Source organism: Mesoplodon bidens, assembly GCF_964165515.1.
Source record: "Mesoplodon bidens genome assembly, chromosome: 1".
Classification (NCBI taxonomy): domain Eukaryota; kingdom Metazoa; phylum Chordata; class Mammalia; order Artiodactyla; family Ziphiidae; genus Mesoplodon; species Mesoplodon bidens.
This window is the reverse complement of record NC_138176.1, coordinates 103,663,122-103,684,470: the sequence shown is the minus strand read 5'-3', so window position 1 is coordinate 103,684,470 and position 21,349 is coordinate 103,663,122. Positions and strand designations below refer to the sequence as shown.

Genomic DNA, 21,349 nt, shown 5'->3' with positions numbered 1-21,349 from the left:
AGTCTTTCTTCTTCCAGTCTCTTTTTGCCTCTAAGCCGTCTTTAATTCTCATCTTTCCAAAACACATTCATGAATGAATGAATGTATTCATTCATCGAGTTGTCATGGAAGGCCTTACTACGTGCCAGGTACTGTGTTAGCCTCTGCGTTTAGAAAGATAAAGACCTTAGGGGTTAGGCTTAAAGTAGGTGTGTTGGGCGGGTCCCTAAGAGCGCCCCAACACTGGGGGATTCGCTAGCAGGACTCAGCATGGAGTTGTACTTTCTCATGCCTGGGATTCATCACACAGGTAGTAAGGATACAAGGCCAGATCATAAGGGCAAGAGACTCAGGCCAAGTCTGGAGGGGCCATGTGCAGGCTACTTATGCTCCTCCTCCCACGAGGGTCCCACAGATCACACTCTTTCCTCAGCAACAAAAATGCAGCAGCCTGTGTGCAATGTTTCTGTTCAGGGAAGCTCACCGGAGACTCAGTGCCTAAGGACTTTACTGGGGGCGGGTCACATAAGCACCCTCCGCCTGGCACGTACCAAAATCCCAGACACCCAGGAAAGCAGGTGTATTAGTCAGGGTTCCCCAGAGAAAGAGAACCGATAGGACAGAGAGATATAGATAGAGATAAAAGAGGAGATTTGCTGTAGGGATTGGCTTCTGTGATTACAGAGCCTCAGAAGTCCCACAGTCTGCCCTCTGCAGACTTGAGACTGAGGAAAGCCAGTTCTGTAATTCAGTTCGAGTCCAAAGGCCTGAGCATTAGGGGGGACTCATGGTTCAAGTCCTGGTCAGAGAGCTAAGAAGGCCAGCGTCCGAGGGTGGGAGAAGATGGGCGACTTGGCTCAAGCAGAGAGAGTGCACCCGCCCTTCCTCGGCCTGTTTGTTCTGTTCAGGTCCTCCATGGGTTGGATGATGTCCACCCACACTGGGGAGGACCATCCCCTTTTGAGCTCTGCAACGCAAATGCTAATCTCTTCCAGAAACATTCTCACAGATACACCCAGAAATGACGTTCTCCCAGCTCTCTGAGCATCGCTGAGCCCGGTCAGGCTGGCACACAGAATTCGCCATCACAGCAGGTGTTTGGCGTGAGATCGTGTTGTTTGCCCAAACAGTCTAGGCAGAGTAGACCAACCTTATCGATTAGGGAATGGTGGGAACACTTCTGAAAGCCGCAGCCTCAGGCCTGCTGTGTTAACTCTTTTGTTCACAGTGGGTAAGACAGAATAGCAGGGAGAGGGCATCAGTGTTAAGAGAACACCCAAGAGGAGGGTCCAAACCAATTTAGTGAGAGAGAGAGCGGGGGTCTGGGGCGGGGAGGGGCTGGGGGCCGTTCTTGGAGGATATGGTGTTAGAATCCTGACGGCTGGGTAGGAGATACCTGGATGAGATATAGAGGTTTATTGTAAACAGCTTCACTGAGATATAATTCACATACCATGCACTTCACCCATTTGAATGTACAAGTCATTGATTTTTAGCGTACGAAGCCATGATTTGACACAGTTAGATTTGCGTTCCAGAAAGCTCACCTTGTCAGTCTGGGCAGTGGGTTCAGAGATCTGGCTGCAGATTGAATGAGAGCTCTGTGAGGCCCTGGGTGGATGGTGGGACCAGTTCCTGAGGTAGGAGTGCAGGATGAGGACCATGTCTGAGGGGCAGTAGGATAGAGAGAACCAGTAGGATAGATAGAGACAGTGACAGAGATAGAGATAAAGACAGAGATGAAAGTTCACTTTGAAATGATGTTGCTGCTTCCCTGCCTTTCAGTATCTTCCGTTGCCCGTGGATGAACCCCAGGCCCCTTATGACGTGTGGTCACGCCTGTCTACTATACAGTCAAAGGGGCTTTGATTTCTGTCTCTACCTGTTACCCAGTCTGTAACCTCGAGCAAGTTACTTAATCCCTAGATGCTTCAGCTTCCTCACCTGTAAGAAGGGCGGACAGTAGCACCTACCTCGGAGGGATGTGGTACGGATTGACGAGATCATATAAAACATTTCCAAGCAGTGCCTGACACACGACAGACACTCAGCAACTATTGACTGTTATTTCCTACTGTTGATTTTACTAGTAGAAGTAGCATTTCTTTCGACCTCATCTCCTCTGCATACACCTGTTTCCCAGCCACTTCAGACTAACGGTCTGAACACACTGCTGTTTGGGCCTCCTGCCTCTGGTGTTGCTGTTTGCTTTCTCTTGATTTCCCTTCCTCTCTTGCTCTGCCCAATGAGTTTCAACCCCTTTTCTCTCCGTGCTTTGTTCTGGATGTTATTTTCCAATTCATTGATTTTTCTCTTCAGCTCTTTAATTTGCTTAAAACTCAGCCACTGATTGTTTGATGGTAGAGTTTCCACTTGTTCTTTTTCTTTCTTTCTTTCTTTTTTTTAATAAAGAATAATTCTTTATTTTATTTATTTATTTTTGGCTGTGTTGGGTCTTCGTTTCTGTGCGAGGGCTTTCTCCAGTTGCAGCAAGAAGGGGCCACTCTTCATCGCGGTGCGCGGGCCTCTTCATTATCGCGGCCTCTCTTGTTGTGAAGCACGGGCTCCAGATGCGCAGGCTCAGTAGTTGTGGCTCACGGGCCTAGTTGCTCCGCGGCATGTGGGATCTTCCCAGACTAGGGCTCGAACCTGTGTCCCCTGCATTGGTAGGCAGATTCTCAACCACTGCGCCACCAGGGAAGCCCTCTTCTCTTTTTTTATTGTTTCCAGGCCTCTGCCAAAATTCCGGTCTTGTTGTGGCTTCCGCAGGTCAGAGTCTTTGTCTTTTCCCAGCCTGCAACGTCATGCTTGACCCATCATAGGTGATCATTGTTGAGCAGTTATTTTTCTAGATCTAGAAAGGTGAGTCCTTCGCATGTAAATACCACTGTGCCCAGATTAAAGTAGTTTCCTCCTCTTTCCTGCCTTCACTGGTACAGTGCTCACCATGGTTTCTGAGAGTCTGTTGTATGTATGTTTGTCTTCCCAACTTGAATATGATGCCCTGAGGGTACGAGCTTATTATCAACCTTGTCAACAATGAGTGTGTCTGTTACAGCATCGGACCTTAGGAGGGTACTTGATGCAGACTTAATGATTCCCAGGAAAGCGTCTGCCCCCTTGGTACGTGGGTAAGTATCAGTACTAACCTGAGTGGAAGTTCGGGAGAGGCAGCTTGCCTTTGAGAGGCTGCCTGGCATTGGAAAGGATGTCGACTTTGGTGCCTGCTCCATCATTTCTACCTGTCAGGTGTTCCAATTAAGTACTTCAACCTTTTTTTTCCAGCCATAGATCCTTCACCTGTAGAATGGAGAAGAAGAATACCTACCCTGCAGGACTGTTGTAAAGGATTAGAGAGAATAAATATGTATTTGCAATGTATTCAGTATGGGGCCAAGGAGGTGATAGCTGCCAGCAGTGCCATCTTTATCTTCCTTCTCCTCCTCATCCAGTTCTGTGGTTCTGGTTGGTACAGGTTTTGAAGTGAAAGATCATGCTACGAAGCCAGAGACCCCCAACAGCCTGCCGGCCCCTCCCCAGATGCCTCTGCCAGAGATCCCGCAGCCGTGGCTGGTGAGTTAAAGCCCCACCATCACAAGAATCACCAGACGTCTGTGTTACTTTTGGTTCCAGGGGCAGGTGATAAAAGCCCAATTCTGGAAGAAAGGAAGGCCACGTTTTGCCCAAGGCACTCCTTTGAGTGTGTTTTTTGGATGCTAGTAATGGCTAAGTGGGAGGCTATAAATGTAGCCTTCTCTTAGGAGGCTGACGGTTCTTTGAAAATTGCTGGAGCTACAGGTCCATGGAAATCTGTTCTTAAGTTGGATTTTAAAAAACTCAGATGATTTAGCAGGCAAAACAATGAGAGTAGAGCCTAGGGACTTGCCCCTCTTTCTGGGTTAACTCTGAATGTGAATACCTTAGCCTGAAACTTTAATGCTCATTGCTATGCTTCTTCTGGGAGTAAGTATTCTTTTTTTCCCCCCAAGAAGAAAAATATGCACATAGTCCAGGGACGTGTGTTTTATTTGATTTTCTGCATTCAGAATTGGTTTTGGAGTTCTTTTACTCTTTTTGCAATCTGGGGATACTCACGTATGCCATTTTTCATGGACCATTCAGCTTTTTCTGCCTTTTGCTATTTTCTAATTTGCTTACTCAGGGAAATTAGGCTTTTATTCAAAATTAGAGCAAAATCAGTTATGTAGCAACTCTCTTCTTAACATTTGCTTTCTCTGTGAATCAGCTGATTATCTCTCTACCAGGAAAGGCACTGCAGGGAAGCCGGCCCCATCTCATTTGTTTCTGTTCTGCCTGGGCCCCAGCACATGGCTGAGGTCCAGTGAGTACTCAGTAATTATCATTGTAAAGGAGATGGAAGGAAATCAGTGCTTACTGGGTCCCTACCACCTGTCACAGATCATGCTTGCTCTTTTTTCACTTATAATTTCATTTAATCCTTACAACCTGACCTCAGGGAACCCCTAAAATACCCCTAAACATGTGAATAGTGTGTATTTCCATTTTCCAGAAAAGGAGGTGTGGGTCCAGTGAAGATGTGATTGCTCAAGGGCAGTAGGAAAGGTAAAAATACAGTTTTTTGTAACGTATTCTTTTGATTTCGAATCCAGCCTTTTCTCAGCAATACTATTTGGGGAGGCATGGCAACAAAGCCGATGCCAGCATGACTCACTGACGGGAGAAGGTTTTCTCAGGAACCTAAGCCTGTTCCCGAGCTGGGCTCTGGGGAGGCCGCGGGGTCCAGGGTGTGGATGGGAGCACGGTTCCTGCGTCCAAGCACCAGCTCTGACACTTACTGTGTGAGTTCAGACTGTGGCTTTCATGTCTCTGTGCCTGAGATGCCTCATTCTGAAACGAGTGTAGTAATAGTGCCCACTTAGTGTGATTCTTGTGAAGATGAAAAGAGTTGATGGAACTCAAGCGCTTGGAATATATGCCTTGCATCTGTTAAGCCCCGTGCAAGAGCCAGCTATTACTTTGTAGGGCTGTGCTTCTCAGACTTCCGGGGAGCGTGTTAAAAATGGACATTCTGATATGCTGATAACGTGAATTATATTTTAGTTATATTGAGTTAAAGAAGATGTATTAATAAAACCAATTTCATCAATTTCTATGGCTACTAGAAAAATTTAAATTACATATGTAGCTCACTTTTGTAGCTTGCTTTATTTTTCTTTTGTTTTATACATTTAATCTTTCCACTGTGGAAAGCATATTGAATATATGATTTTTATATGCTGTTTTTATTTTTTTAACATTATGTATTATGTATTTTTCCTTTATAAACTTATTTTTAGTAATTGTTTTCCTTTTTTAAAAATTTCTTCCTGTTTCTTGTAGAAACTGTGACTCAATTATAGCTCTTTTTCATTGTCTCATTTGATGTTTTTAGATATAATACAGAATCATAGTATTAATCCTGTTTACTGATATATTGTTTGTCTACAAGATAAAGAACTAGATGTGAGAAATCAGTAGTTCATGAAGCTCCTGGTTTTTGTGCTCTGGTTTACTTTTATTTTTCTTTCTAAACTGACTTTATGATCTGTCTCAATACGCTGTGTCTTGTATTTCATCAGCACAGTGCAGGTTGGGAAAGGCGTTTCAAGACTGAAGGTGAAATGCAGACCTCTCGAAGCAGCCAGAACAGTAGTGATGGTTATAGGAATTTCATGGATTGTTCTTTAGTGGTACATGAAGTGCCATCCAGCCGGCCTGGACTAAAATGCTTGTCTTTGATGTGCCAGGCCAGGAGGAGTGAATCTCAGTTTCAATGGCAATTTCAAACAGAGTAGTCATTGGATGGTCAACATTTTGTACCATTTTTGACGGTTGAATAGTCAATCCCTTTCTATGGATTTTTCCTCGAATGCAGTTTATTCTTCATCCACTATTTTCTCTCCCTCTTCTCTCCTTGTCTCCTGCCCATCTTTGGCTGCAGCGCGGCAAACTGCTGTGATTTAAGGTGGTCGAGAAGCTGTCCTACCAGTGAAGTTGGAACTGGTAGCTGGTTAATTAAAAATGTTGGTTAAATGGAGGAATTCTAAAAGGGGTATCATGTGCTTTAAACATTTCAAATTTAAGCCAATCTTTTTTTTTTTTTTTTTTGTGGTGCACGGGCCTCTCACTGTTGTGGCCTCTCCCGTTGCGGAGCACAGGCTCCAGACGCACAGGCTCAGCGGCCATGGCTCATGGGCCCAGCCGCTCCGCAGCATGTGGGATCTTCCCGGACCGGGGCACGAACCCGTGTCCCCTGCATCGGCAGGCGGACTCTCAACCACTGCGCCACCAGGGAAGCCCTAAACCAATCATTTTTGAGTAGGAGTTTGACCAGTGGGTAATTCCTCACTACTGGTTCCTAACATGGGTGTCAAGAGAGTTTTCCAAACTCAGCCTCTAAGCCAATGCTGTTTCTTGATATAAATCTCCTAAGACCTTGATGTAGGGCCAAGAGCTGCATCCTTTGAGTGTGGGGCTATGGGTTGTCTTTTCTACATAATCCATACTTGTGATATAGGACTAATAATTCCCAGTTTTTGTTTCCTAAAGTGGAGTTAAGTTCAGACACTTGCGAAACGATCTGATTTTGAGAGTCCCTAGAATTTTACCAGGGCTGCTCTTTTACAGCTGACTGGACCACTCCTAATTGAATAACTGTGTCTTTTCTTTTGTTGCCGTTTGTCTTGACTGAACCTTTCTAAAGCATCTCAGAGAATCATCAACTCTCCTTTTGCACTTGTTTTTTCCCTGATTTATTTATGTAGTAGCTAACCAAATAAAGCAAAATAAATAATTATAAGTGTAAGAATTTAAAGAACAAAGCTGACTGTTGGCGATAGTGCAGACTTAGCAGATGGCACTGTTTTGTAGGCACTCTGGACAGGAGCCCGTTGGCCACGAAGGGTGAGCATTTTATGGATATCCGTCAGGGCATTTTACAGACAGAATGAAGAACATCTGTCAGCTCAGTGAGTCAGTGAAGTGGAGAGGGGTTAAGACAGCTCGGCTGTATTTTCCTGGTAGTTTATCAGGGAATTCATTATTCAGCAAGTAAGCCTGTCATTCAGTAAATTGCCTTTGATGAGGTGGCTTTTGTCCAGTTGGTCATTCGCTGCTGGCACTCTGACTTCCAGGAGAATTAGCTGGTAGTGGACTAGAAGTGGGATTGGGTAGGAGGCTATGCCGGGCAGAGGGAGTACCACAAATTAAGGCACAGACCCGAGAGAGACCCCGATGGACTAGAGCATTACAAGCCCCTCTGCATGTCTGAATAATAGGATTTGGATGAGTTGTCCGCGGATGAGGCCAGAACACCCTGCAGGAGTTAAACCTCGAGGGGCCCGTGGGCCTGCAGAGCAGTTCGGAATGGTCCTCAAGGCAACTATGAATGACCGAAGGATTTGTTTTTAGTGTAAGACTTAGGATGCTCCAACCGGGTATTATTTCTTACTCATTTGAGCCACGATTGCATCTTTTACTCTTTCGTGGCATGTATTGAAGGAACACTGCCTTTTATCACAGCCATGTGTGTTACAATCTCTGAGAAATGAGTCCGCTTCTATCTTTTTATCCCTTTTAGTGCTGAACAGTGCTTTATGCAGTTATTGTTAACTATCTCTTGACATCCTTTTTTTTTCTGGACCCTCGAGGGGCTGGGCAGGAGGGTGGGGTCACACTGGCCACTTTCCCGAGTACGCTCGGCACCCTTCACCCCCCATTTCGGGCCTGGCGCACCCCTGGCTGAGGGCCCTCACCCGGCTCTCTGCGGCTCCCTCAGGCATCAGCGCTCCCCTCTCGCTGGCTGACACCCAGGTGGGCCCCCCACCACAGGTGTGGCAGAGACTGGACGGGTCTCTGTGCCCCGGTTGGCTGGTGAATTACACTCAGGTGGTAACAGTAAAAGAAAAAAAAAGGGGATCCAGTGGATCTCTAAAATGTGTCCATTTTGCATAACTGAAACTTTATACCCATTGATCAGCAATGCCTCATTTTGGCATTCTCTTAATTAAACTAAACTTTAACCTTTTGAAGATGATGCTTGTTTCTCTCCTTCTTTGTGTTCCTCATAATCACAAAGCAGAAGACACCGACGGCCGCTCAAGGTCAGGAGCCACATCAAAAAGTCCGTCTTGTAACGTTGATGACACTTCTGTACAGGAAGTTTCTGTTTCTGTTTCTGCACGTTTCTGTTTTGCTCTTGGAGTCAATGCGGCTGCAGCCCAGGGTCCTGGGCGAACCGGCGACCCCTTCAGTGTGGCCGGTGGAGCTTGGGCCGGGCGGCGGGAGTGTGGGTATGCGCGCCGTGGAATTCAGAACTTCCCTTGACCTTTGAGAGCGAGGTACGGTGTGCAGCGTGTTTACAGACCCATCCGCCTCCCTTGCTTTCCAGGGGAGACTGGAGCGGGCCAAAATATGCATATGCATAATGAAAACATTTCCGGGAAGGGCTGTGCTTCTCAACAGATTTTGGTTTTTGTTTCACACCGAGAGTTGTGCAGCTATCAAAGGGACGGTACGTAGTTAGCATTGCAGCCCGTGCTGAGGGAGCATTTGCGAAGGCGGCCGGTTCATCCGGAAATGGGTCCCATCTGTGTTGACACTGGCCGCCAGGCCCCACCGCCCAGCCCACCAGCCGGCTCTGATCCAGACAGTCGGGAATTGTGCTTTCTGCCCTCCCCTCCTCCGCTTAGAGGAACAGTGGGTCTACGGGACAGGGAGACTTCAGACCTTCCTAGCTGAGAGCAGAGAGCAAGGAGACCCCTTTGGGGGCTGTATATGATCTGTATGATACCCCATCAAGGCATTTTCTAGAAATATCTTTGTTGGATCATTTAAACGGCAGAGGGTTGCACTGTGTTTAGATGGGGTAGAAGACGCAAATTAGTGTTGTGCTATTTTAAGGCTAGACCTGATGTAAATGTGATGCCTTATTATACCAGCAGATAACAGCAAGGTCGTTTTTTAAAAAAATATTTATTTATTTATTTATTTAGTCTGTGCTAGGTCTTAGTTGCGGCATGCGGGATCTTTAGTTGCAGCATGTGGACTTCTCAGTTTCGGCATGCGGACTCTTAGTTGCAGCACACAGACTCCTTAGTTGCGGCATGCATGTGGGATCTAGTTCCCTGACTAAGGATCTAACCCAGACCCCTTGCACTGGGAGTGCAGAGTCTTAACCCACTGGACCACCAGGGAAGCCCCAGGTCGTTTTTTTATTGTGGTAAAATACACATAACACAGACTTTACCATTTTAACCACTTGTAAGTATCCAGTTTAGTGGTGTAAAGTACATACGTTGTTGTGCAACCATTGCCACGATCCATCTCCAGAACTGTTCATCTTTCCAAACTGAAACTCTGTCCGAAGTAAGCAATGCCTTGCACCCCTCTAGCCCCTGGTAACCAGCATCCTACTTCCTGTCTCTAGGAAACAATGATGTTTTGGTCCCAGCCCTTACCACCTGCCTGCTGATGGCATTTTATCCTTCCTAAAGTACTTTCACAGCAACTTCATTATCTCCATTTGACAGATGGGATTACGAGATTCTTTGAGATTGTATGACAAAGTCCGGTATTTTATCAGTTGCAGAGTTTTGACTAAAGCCCAAGATTTAAAACAACAAAACCATTTTATTTTCCGGAGAAGTCAGATGTGATCCTTTTAGTGGCTGTGAACCATCCTGTTCCTTTTTTCCTTGTCTTTCGAAAAATCGCAGCGTTTAGTGTCACGTCTCATTCCTGTGGCATCTTCATCTTGGATTTATTCCGTGTCCCGTTGGCACTGCTGTTGCACTGTCCTGCCTTCCCTGTGGGAGCCCGCCTCCTGCTAGAGAAGGAAGGGAAGAAGATGTGCCCCATGGACTCTCATTCTTAGTCGTGTATAAATAAAACTTGAGAAAATATGTGTGAATAATTTCCCAGTGTTTACTCAAGTGCTGTTGGCATGCAAATTAAATAGTGATCAGAATGGAAGGGGGTGTCATTTGGATAAAAACTTTTATTTTGCCAAGAAGAGTGTCTGCTCAAAATTCTTGATGTTAGGATTGAAACCATGTTTTGCACTTGAGGCCATAAACTTTTGTTATCCGTTGACAATCCCTCCCTTCCGGTCCTCGGGAAGCTTAGGTGATGCTGTGGAGTGCTGCTACCGTATTCTCGTCAGCCAAGAAGGGTTTTGCTGATATGTGGCAGAGCTAGAGCATGAACCCTTCTTGTCTTCTGTCAGGTCATATCGTTTTTAGCTGCTACTCTTAACAGATTTTAATCACTGTAACCAGAAAGATAGAATCTGGATGTATCACTGTATGTATAGAATTAAAGTCAGAAAGCCATTCCAAAGTCTAGGCTGGTGTTTTTCTCTGCTAAAATTAGGTCTCAGGGTTCATTGGTGTGTCTGGTGCAGAGGACTGAGTGATTAATGGGGGCCGGAGGAGGGGAAGGTGGGGGGCAGCAGCAGAGAGGAGAGGGAGGAAGGGCAGAGTGGGCACGGAGGTAGAGCCGCCGTGGACGTGCCTTCCTCAGGAACGCACGGATCCCGCCGTGCTGCAGGAGCCGGGAGCGTCGGGTTGGATCCAGTGGCCTTGGTGGGTTGCACGGTTCCTTCCCTGCATCCTGTCTGGCTCGACCGCCGCAGCAGTAAGCGCTCGTCTGTGCCCACCCGGCCGACTCCTGGCTTCTCCACTAAGCAGCTCTGCAGCACGGGGGTGCTGGGCAGGGTCTTGCATCCCCCTCAGTTTCCTCGTTTGTAAAATCAGAATCAGAATACCAATCTCTCAGCGTTGTTTTCTCAACAAGAGAAAAAATATATAAAGTGTTCCAGAACAATGCGTGACACACGGAAGGCAGACCGTAAATAGTCATTATTATTATTTTGTTGGAATAATAGCAATAACAATAATAATCATTGTATTTATGCCATATAATTAGATCTTAATATTTATTATTATTAATGGAAAAAATTTTCTACGAGGCTTTTCCTTTAAGTAGCAAAGACAAATACTGTGTTGGCCAAAAAGTTCGTTTGGGTTACGTGAATGAACTTTTTGGGCCAACCCAATACTAACGGGCTTTTCTTAACAAAAAGGTAGAAATTAAATTATGGCCAGTATTGTGAGCCAAGCAAGCCTCTCGATTATATTCCTGTCCAGTTGTAAGTATTGGTTTTCTCTAATAAGATGCTGACACCTTAAACGAGAAATTTACAATGCCTAAGGCAGATAAGATTTCCGGAAAAAAGTCACATTCACTTAAGCATTCATTCGTGGGAGAAATATTTCAGTGAATTTAAAGGTTATCTAGGAACTGGTACCATGCCATCTCTACTTTCCTGTCTAGGACGCAGCACAGATCAGTCATTCCTTGAGGAAAACAGTTTCTCATCCTTCTTTGTCAGTATCTGAGAAGGCTGTGAGGGTTAGACTTGAGTCCCTTATTCTATTAGTGTGTGTTTTCTGAGAGCCAGTCCAGGAAGACTCTGGTGACCAGTGCAAGATGGTGGCAGACCTTTGTGCACGGACTGGGTCTCTTCTAGCATTGAAGGGAAGCCGCCAGATCCAAAGTAGCATGATGCCACGTTGGTGTGTAGCCTTACTGTCAGAAGGTACATTTGAGTACGTGCTCTGGCCAGAGATTACAGTGTCATCAATCAGGTAGTGAGGACCCAAAGTCAACTCTCACTACAGTTTTGAAATGTGTAAAGTTGGCTTTATTGACTGATGACCTGCAACCTTATAAGGAGGCTACAGCTGGAATCTTAGAGCCGGGATGGACATCAGAGGTTATATGATCCCACGCCCTCATTTACAGGGAGGAGATTGGTACCCAGATTTAGAAGAAGGTTGCATAAACCAAGGCTGAGGCTGGAGCTAGGCCTGCCACGTGCCAAGTACTGGAACATTGGTCTTCTTCACCCTACACGCTAGTTTACTGCCTGTGCTCTGGTTTCCATGACCCCCTTTGGAAACTTGCCTTCCTCATTTTGTACTGTTTAAAATTCCTGTGAATTGTGATTTCAGCGAATTCTGACCTACTGGAAAGGATCTGACAAGTTTTTCCTCTGAAAGCAACGGTGCTAAATAGTGGTTCTGATCCACCCATGGCCTCTGTTCTCTTCCATTCTCAGCGACATCTTTCCTATTCGTTTATAGGATATAGGTGGTGTGAACTAGTTATGAAAGGGAAAACATTTTTTCTGTCTCTCCCTCATTTGCCCTTTAACAAACCATCAGACCTCTGCCCATGTCTGGAACCCCTGTGGCAGAATTTCAAGGACAAATGGCATTTGGGAGTGGAGTGTGAGATCCTTTTTGGAGAAAGAGAGTGCTTCTCTATAAGTTTTATTTTTTGAGGGGTATTACTTCAAATGAAAGTCATTTTTTTTCCTGATTTTAAAAACAATATTATGTAGAAAATGCAAGCTATATGGATGTGCATAAAAAAGCAGTAACCTCGTGTTAACATTTTGGTGAGTGACCTGCCCTTGTATAGATGTGAGCATAAGCGCAGCTCTGATAGAAAGACTAATAGGGTACCTGTTTCCTTTACTTGGCAGTATCTAGTAGAGATTTTTCAAGTAAATGACTGCAGATGTGCACTGTCCTTTTACATGTCTGCACCTGGCTGTGTCAGGATACCTAAGCATTCTTCTCTCAGGGAATGTTTAGATTGTTTTTAACTTGGGAGGGAAAAAACTTCTATTGAACATCCTTATACGTTTTTGCTTGTATGACCAGTTGACCTTCTTGGCATATATTTCTAGAAGTGGAATTGTGGATTTAAGGGCATACGTATCAAGTGGTTGTGTCGAATGCACGACCACCAGCAGGGTCTGAAAGTCTGCTAAGTCCCATCAGCTGAGAGTCAGCGCCTGGCCTTACACACCTTTGCAGCACTAGAAAGGGGCCTGTGCTAATTCGTAAACATTCGTTCGATCCAGCCACTTGTAATGCTTTTCTAGAACGTGAATAATCTGACTGTTTCAACATACTAAGGGGAAGTTGAAACACCCTCATTTCATGAGTAAAAACACTCAGGGAATCAAACAGCCCCCTTCCAAAAGCGGAGGCTTTAACCCTGGCGTAGACTCCTGTTCAGACCTCACCCGGGGAGGACAGTGTGTCAGGTTACATTGTAGGCACCACCTCTCCTCTCCAGATGATAGGAGTGGAGGATGTGGTACAGTGTGAGAGCACAGGGTGATGGCGGGCGGGCCTCAGACTGGGGAGGGGAGTGCAAGGGAATCAGGGCCCGGGAGTGGGAGGGAGATAACTGCCTTCAAGGATGGGAAGGAATACTGCGCAGATGACCTGGAGTAAATTATCTTTCTTCATCTGGCGAGAGGAAGGAGTGGGTTGAGTGCACAGTGGAGATTAGTCATTCGCAGAGGACTTCTTGGCTTCAGACTTGAGTTACAGGAAAAGTGGTGGAGTTTCACATTCTATGGAGCATTGTTCTCCTTGGAAACTGCACTTGGTCGATCTTCAGTTTGGGGCCTCTGTTCTCTTCCGTTCTCAGCGACATCTTTCCCATTAGCTTATAGGATATAGGTGGTGTGAACTAGTTATGAAAGGGAAAGAGAGAGAGAAACAGAGAATATGAATATGAAAAAGCTCTTTACTGGGCAGATCTGGTGCTTGAAAACCCCAGCTGTGTCATGGACCAGTGTCTGAACTTGAGCAGGAGGATTTAGACTACGAGCCTCACTTCCCATATCTGTAAAACATCAGGTGATGTAATATCGACCTTGAAGGATCCCTGGATGGATGCCTGATGTAGCTTGTAACTAGTGCAGAGGCTGCTTAGGACAGTGCCAGGCAGATAGCAGGTGTTGGGAGGATGTTGGCTTTCCTGCCCTTCAGCTGTTTCTGTTGACCTAAGGGCAAGTGAGGGATGGAACAAGCAGATCCCATACGTGTTCATGGAAAGAAGAGGTGGGTCTGCCTTAGAGTCATCAGGGACTTCTGAAAGAATGGTGCTTCAGCTGGTCTTGCTCGAATCTGGATGGTCCTGAGCCTGCCAGCTCTCCATGCTCTGAAGTTATGGCTTCAAAATCAGGGTGCCTCCGTCTCAGATTCCTTCTCCAGAGAATAATTTGCAGTTTCTTTTAGAGGTGGGCTCATAGGTGATTTCCTCTTCTCTTTTTTTAAACGTTTCCCTGGCACACACGAGGAGTGTGGTAAGATTGTGGGCAAACATACTCATGTGTTCAGTCTCTGTGTCATTAGTGCTTGCTCTGTGATGAGCATGGGTGGATCTGAGCCATCTCTGTGCCCCTCAGGGGTCTCCAGTGTGGGACGCAGGCCGTGAAGGGGAAAGTCAGCTTGGGCATCTGGGAGGGCAGTGGCGTGGGGTAGAGGGGAGGAGAGACGCCTGTCTCTGCTCTTGGTGGGGGGGGGGTCTGCGAGGGCCAGCGCGCGTCTGGTGACAGCCAGCAGGTCGTGTGGGTTGAGTGGCGTGGCCAGGGCTGGGCTGAGGGTGGCCGTGAGCGGGTGAGCAGCGGAGATCCTGCCAAGAGCCGAACTTTGGAGCTCTTTGGATGATGTTCTTTTTCTGCAGGGACTCTACAAAGGAGGGAGGAAAATGCCCATCGACACCTGTTAGGTGCAAATCCAGAATTTCCTGCTAATGATTGTGCTCTGTTGTTTTTTCCTTTCTTCGCTCAGCCGCCTGACAGCGGGCCACCACCGCTACCGACATCCTCTCTCCCAGAAGGCTACTATGAGGAGGCCGTGCCACTGAGTCCCGGGAAGGCTCCAGAATACATCACCTCAAGTGAGTGGCCCCCCGACCTGCCGGGCTGTTGGGGAGCCCTCCTGCTTTTCGGGTGAAGGGGAGTAGGGGCATTACACAACACCATGGAAATGTGGACTTCAGGAAATTCTGAACCCAAGGAGGGAGATACAGAAAGGGTTTTGAAAGTCTAAGGTGTCCACCAAGTACCTTCGGTAATTTCAGATTGTTGTCTTTCTTGTGACTCAGAATTAGTGAAATCTTGTTGCTGTGGGAGCATGCATCAGCCAGTGAAACGTGTTCCCTGTGGTCAGAAGAGAATGACGTTTTGAGGCATGTTTTCATGGGGTCCCTCCCCGCCACCTTGACCAGGGCACGTCCCTCTTAGGCTGCATTCATGGTGCCACCAAGAAAGCGTGTCTATAAAATAAATACAGAGCAAGCAGGCATCTCATCGTAGCTGTTTGTTTGTTTTTCAATTTATTTTTTATTGAAGTATAGTTGAATTACAATGTTGTGTTAATTATTGCTGTACAGCAAAGTGACTCAGTTATACGTATATATACATCCTTTTTCATATTCTTTTCCATTAGGGTTTATCCCAGGATATTGAACCTAGTTCCCTGTGCTGTACAGTAGGACCTTGTTGTTTATCTGTTCTGTATACACCAGTTTCCATCTACTAATCACAAAACCCCACTGCAACCCTCCCCCACCCCCCTCCCCCTTGGCAACCACCAGTCTGTTCTCTATGTCCCTGTTTCTGTTTCATAGATAGGTTCATCTGTGTCATATATTAGATTCTACATGTAAGTGATATCACATGGTATTTGTCTTTCTGACTTACTTCACTTAGTATGATCATCTCTAGCTGCATCCACGTTGCTGCAAATGGCATTATTTTGCCCTTTTTTATGGCTGAGTCATATTCCATTATGTATATGTACCACATCTTCTTTATCCATTCATCTGTCGATGGACATTTAGGTTGTTTCCTGTTTCTTTTTTTGTTCCCCATTCATACAGGTTTTACAAGAATGCTTTGGCCTACGTTAGGGCTGTCATGACATGATCGTTAGCTGCCTGCTCGCACTCAGAAGTGCCCCTTTGTAGGCAGCCGGCTTTCACAGTCACAGAAGAAGGGCAGTGGCATTGAACACCTTTTGTAACTACCTCTGGAGTTTGTTTTTAGATCTTTGCCTTTGCTTTTGCTCCCGATACTCTGGCAGCAGGCAGCGTGCTTTGTCTCATAATGAGGCAGATGTGGCCTATCTGAGTGTGCTGCCTTAGGGAATCCAGCTTGCCTTTCCTGTAAAACACGCGTAAAATGGGGAGTGAAATAGTGATCTGCTCGTGTCATGGAGAGGCTTCCGTGTCTTCGCATCTTGTGTCCCGTTCTCCCACCTCCTCCCTCTGCTCACGGAAACACTTTCCATTGTCGCCGTCTGCCTGTCCCCTGAAGTCTCTGCTTCATGTAGACTTGGAATTTTCTGATCTTTCTCTCCCCTGGCAGCAAACAAGCAGGGCCATTTCAGCAAAGCGGAATCTAACTTGACCGTTCCAGGAAATACCCCCAGGATATTTTCTGACCGTGAAGAGGGACACACAGAAGCCAGGTGAGCGGGACCTTAGGCCCTGGAGGGCAGTGGCCTTTCCCGCTCACTCGTGCCTGTTTGCTCTGGAGCAGGCCGACACAGCCTCAGCCCAGCATCAATAGATACTTGAGGGCCTCTTAGTGAATTCTGAGTGAGAGAAGGGACAGTTCTGACAGGAAGGCTGTGAAATACTGGGTTTTGAGGTCCAAATATTAAATATTTAAATTTCTCTTTCATTTTAGAACCATTTGGGAAAAACGCATTCAAGTAATTTCTGTGTCCACTGTTTCAGAAGATAGTAAATTAATTAGAAAACACAAAAAATTAAACGGCTTGATATAATTCAAAACTTCAGTGGATTCCTCTCTTTCTGAAAACAATGAATAAAGGAAAAAAAGCTGCTGATGAGTGTATTTCCCACCATTGGGAATGCTGGGTCCCAGCCTTCTCCCACCTTCCTTGTCCCGCTCCAACATACTTTCAAGACTAGAAACCGAGAGTAATTTTGTTTGACTTGCGGGGACCTTTGGTCATCTTCGGTCCGAGAAGGCCCACGCGACCACTGTGTCGTGTCCCTACGTGCTGAGGTAGGGCCCCTTTGGTTGAGCTAAGCCCGGAGGGAGGGCCGTGGAAGGGCTGCTGCCTGGGGAGGGGCAGTGGGTCCGCAGTGCCAGCACTTTGCTCAGACGTCTGTGCCTGAGCCTCGGCTGCCGGCCAGGACCCTCCGCGTGGGGAGCCGTGGCGGGGGTCTGCGGCCGGGTCGGGCCAGGGTCGCGCCGCCTTCTCTTACTCATGGGCTTCTGGCAGCTTTGTCAAGCCCCGAGTCAGGCCCGGTTTACTGAAGAAGCAGAACCACGTCGTGGGGCAGGGGCGTGTTGTAGACGCAAGACCCTGTGGGGTCGTGGGAACCGGGCTAGAGGCGTGCCGGGGGCCGGCCGGCATCAAGGGGAGCTGCACGAGGCCTGGGGGCGAGGAAGGATGCTGGGAACCCCCCTGCCTCTCACTCCTGGATGCGGGGCCCCGTGCGGGAGGCCGGAATGTGGCTCCGTGGAGCCGCACGCACCTGGCCAGGACCCAGAGGCGGCCGGGCATGGGACCCTGTGGAGCGCCGACGAGGAAGGCCTGCAGCCCAGCACCCGCGAGCGCAAGCTGCAGCACCTGACACCCTCCCGACCGGTAGCCGCTTCCCGTCGGCCGTGCAGGTTGCTCACAGCCTTCTCTTGTAGCCAGTCCTAACCCAGAAGCATCCAGCAAAGGGCATCTGGAGACATGTGTTCCAGCCTTGCTGAGTTGATACAGAATACAAGCACCACCATTGCTCCTGGGTTGGTTTGGCTTCCACGCACCTCTCTTTACACACAGAGGATTTGCAAACGAAGACGGGAGCAGAGTCGTGGTTCAGCGTAACATGGTCCAACCATGACTGGTGTGACGGAAACTCCCTGACTCCCCAGAGGGTATGACATCCTCTGTCCACTTCGGGATGACCTCGTTCTCTCCTGGCCAAGTCACACGCTCCCCTTTGGGGGCCTGCCACTAGAATATGAATCCAGGGTCAACTGCTGTTAGCACTTCTCTGTTAGATGGCAGGGGATGTGAGAGGGGAAGAAGAGGATTCGATTATACGTACACAGGTAGAGCCCTATCAAAATATGGACAAAAACCTCGTAAACGGTTCAGTCCTCGTTTCCACAAGCGGTCCATGGTCCTAACTGGTATTTATAACTTCCTGCATGTCCTCTTTGCCTTCAGCAAGCACCTTGGTTGATGGTCCAATACAGTGGCTCAGCTTTCCTTCCTGAAAGGTCGGGCCTCCAGCAGGACTACCTGTACTGGACAGTTGCCGTGTCCCGCTGACTCGAGTGCTAAGGACGTCCCAGGGATCTCCTGGACCTGGCCGTGCTCTCCTCCCCATGTGTGCTCACATCTTCTTGGTGGGCGGGACCAGTCACCCAGTCAGTGCAGTGACCACTAGTTTGTCTGTTGTCTCCACTTCTGGGTCCGTGGAGCCATCACTGCGTCCCTTAGAGGGGACATTCTGCCCCTAGAGAGTAAGACCCATGGCCAGCAGAGCCCAAATTTCCAGGAATGGAAGCAGAATTTTCGTGAGCAGATGTCTAGGGGTAATAGTGAGTGGAGTCACTACCATTTCACCCCTGGGTTCCCAGACCTGTGTTTGGAGATATTCTTGAAGATCCCCACCCCCCAGCCCCACAGGTGTGACCAATCAAGCTGGGCCTGAAACGGAGTATTCCGAAGGGATTGCACTGGTCTGCTGCGTTGGCTGCTTCAGGGTGATGAGGACAGGGCAAGACCAGTGAACTGCGTGAGCACAAACCCATTGCTGTCAACTTCAGTTGCTGTAAAATGAGTTCCCTGGTCAGAAGCAAGGCTTCAAGCCCATGGATGGCACTTTGTGCAGGAGTATCGTGGACAGCGGGTTTACTTTATCCCCTCCACTGAGAATAAGGTGCTGCCCCTTCCATGGTGCACGTGGTCCAGGGATAACCTGTGAGTAGGCGGCTGGCTGACAGCCCAGGGAACAGTGTCATGTGCAGGCAGGACACTCAGAAGTGCCGGGAGTCAGCTGGACCTTGCTGAGAGGAAGTCCATGTTGCTGAGTTCCGTGTGTCAGCTCCACCCCTGACACCAGCTGCCTGTGCAGGAGTCCATTCGGACAAGAAATCTGGGCAAAGAAGCTCACTGATGTCTGAATAGTGAGTCGTGTGGTTACCTGATTGTGATTCGGGCGAGGTTGCCCTTTGCTAAGCATTCACCTGATATGCAGGTGCTCACCTTCTGAGCCCTATTCACAGCCCCTTGCACAGACCTCCTTGCTGCCAGTCCCTCTCAAGTCTTGACCGTCCAAGCAAATGCCAGGCATGCTCACGAACCAGTGAGAGGCAGTGCAGAGAGAATAGGGGCACAGGCTCCTGAGCCACTTGCTTATGCCCCTCGCTTATGTCTTCAGGGCCTGATGGAGCCCAGTGGACACGCGCCTGCTTTGATGCAACGCCACGTGCTCCTCGGTGGGTTGGATGACCCGGAGCCCTTGCGGGGCAGCTCAGGTTGATGATCGTAACCTGGTGCTCCACAATCAAGCATTTAGACTGTACTAGGGCGGCGGCGGCGCGCCGAAGGCCATTTCTCAAAATGAAGTGGTTCTCATCAGAGGCTGCCAAAGCTGCGCTCTGCAATCCTGCGGGTCGGCCCTGAGCTTCACCTGTGAGAACCTGCCACAGGCTTCTGTTTCCAGTTTATAGAGCAGGGTTTGAGCAGAGGAGAAGAAGCACCACGATGTGGAATAGGAGATTTATTTCAGGGGTTCGACCTCACACGATAGCGGAGCTGTTGAAGGTGTTCCCCGAGCACCTGCCCAGAACGGCCGCCGGGAAGGAGAGCTGGAGGAGCTAAGGACACGCCGTCGGTGATTCTCTGCTCTCCTCCCCAGCTCTCTGTCTTTCTTAGCTTTCCACAGGGCCCTCGTTACCTCCTAACGAAATCCCGACCCCAGCCCTGACACTGGACCCCTTGACATCCTGTTACAGCCCCCAGGAGGAACCCTGGACTCTGTTGGGTGACTGCCCAAGAGACTTGCCAGTGAGTGGGTCGTCCTGTGGGCTCAGACTGCTGCTCCCGCCTGCTTGGTTTGCTGCTAAGTTGGCTGACGTTCTTCTAACGCGATTCCATCAGTCCTGCTCTCTCAGAAGAAGGTGGGCCATGAACTTACTGTCTTTTCCAGCCGTGGATCTCAACCCCCCGGTAGCCAGGGGCACGGTCTACTCTTTCAGTTCAGAATCAGGTTTTGACTTCATCCTTCATCAGGGTGAGGTCTCAGATGAGTCACCTGATCTCTCAGCATCCTTGTTCCTTTCCTCTGAGATAAGGATACTGCTCTGTGCCCGCCTCTGGGCGGCTAAGAGGACCAGCAAGGCAGGGGGTGTAAGTGCAGAGCTGGCTTCCTCTTTTCACAGCCTTATCCCACAGCGTACAGATACAAGTATAAAAAATACTGCCTGACACATAGTGAGCGCTCAATAAATATTTGTTGCATGAATGAAATGAAATGTTCCCATTTCTGACTGATTTAGTCATTAATTCTTTTGTTCATTTGTTCATTCAGTGTTTACTGAATTTGATGTTCTAGAAAATGAGCGAAGCACTGAGGGGTTCGTGGTCCCACAAGCTGCTGTGAGCATGATCTTTCTAGGATAAATTCGGACTTGTCCACCGTCCGTCTGAAATCTCTCAGCGAACCTTGGGCCGTGGAGCAGCACGTGGTCTTTCATAGTTTCATACTTCCTTCCCTGTGTACTACGTGCCCACTGTGCTAAACTTAAAAAAACTTTTATTATAAAATACATTTATCAAAAAGTGCATAAAATATGACTTGCCAGAGTTACCTCTTCGGTCATCCTAGTCTCTTGCTTAAAATCTTTCCTTGACTACTTTATCAGGATTTAAAATTCAACCTAAACTACCAGTCTTTCCATTCCCCCCCACCACCTTAGTAAATAAGTCTTTGTGGGGAAATTAACATGCAAGTGTGACCACGGAGTACAAATCACAGTCCAGTTTCCAGTGAGTTCTGCTCTGTGCAAGGTCAGCCTTTTCTACCACTTCTCCCGTTGTGTGCAACCGGTTGCTTCATCCATGGTTTCTCCTTATCTGTCGCTCATTCCTCGTTTAGGTGTTCATTCCTCACGTGTGTTATGAAAGCAAATGTATTCCAGATGTGTCCGGGGGTTGAGGGGAGTGCAAAGATGAATCAGACACGGCCTCCAGGACCTTATGATCCAGCCGGGCTGAAACTAATATCACTCGTAGTCACTAGTATTTATTCATCACTTTTAAGATGCCAGCCATCCTTCTGAGGGCTTTGCATTGAATTTCAGTCGATCTAACTGTTCTCCCTTCTATAAATATTTGTTACTTGCCCTGTGCCAGGTAGTTTGTTAAGTGCTGGGACAAGCACATCCAACAGGGTGGCCTCCCTTCCTGCAGGGGACTTATAGCCTGATGTGGGA

At 47.8% G+C, this 21,349-nt stretch overlaps 1 protein-coding gene across 3 annotated transcripts in view; it reads left to right on the top strand.

Moving 5' to 3' along the window:
* AFAP1 (actin filament associated protein 1) overlaps positions 1-21,349 on the top strand; it is a 154,911-nt gene that overhangs the window by 58,010 nt on the left and 75,552 nt on the right. For all 3 annotated transcript variants that reach the window (XM_081246258.1, XM_081246256.1, XM_081246257.1), the window contains exons 3-4: positions 3,455-3,552; positions 14,661-14,769. In XM_081246258.1, the coding sequence (XP_081102384.1) occupies positions 3,455-3,552; positions 14,661-14,769 (207 nt within the window). The remainder of the gene's footprint in view (positions 1-3,454; positions 3,553-14,660; positions 14,770-21,349) is intronic.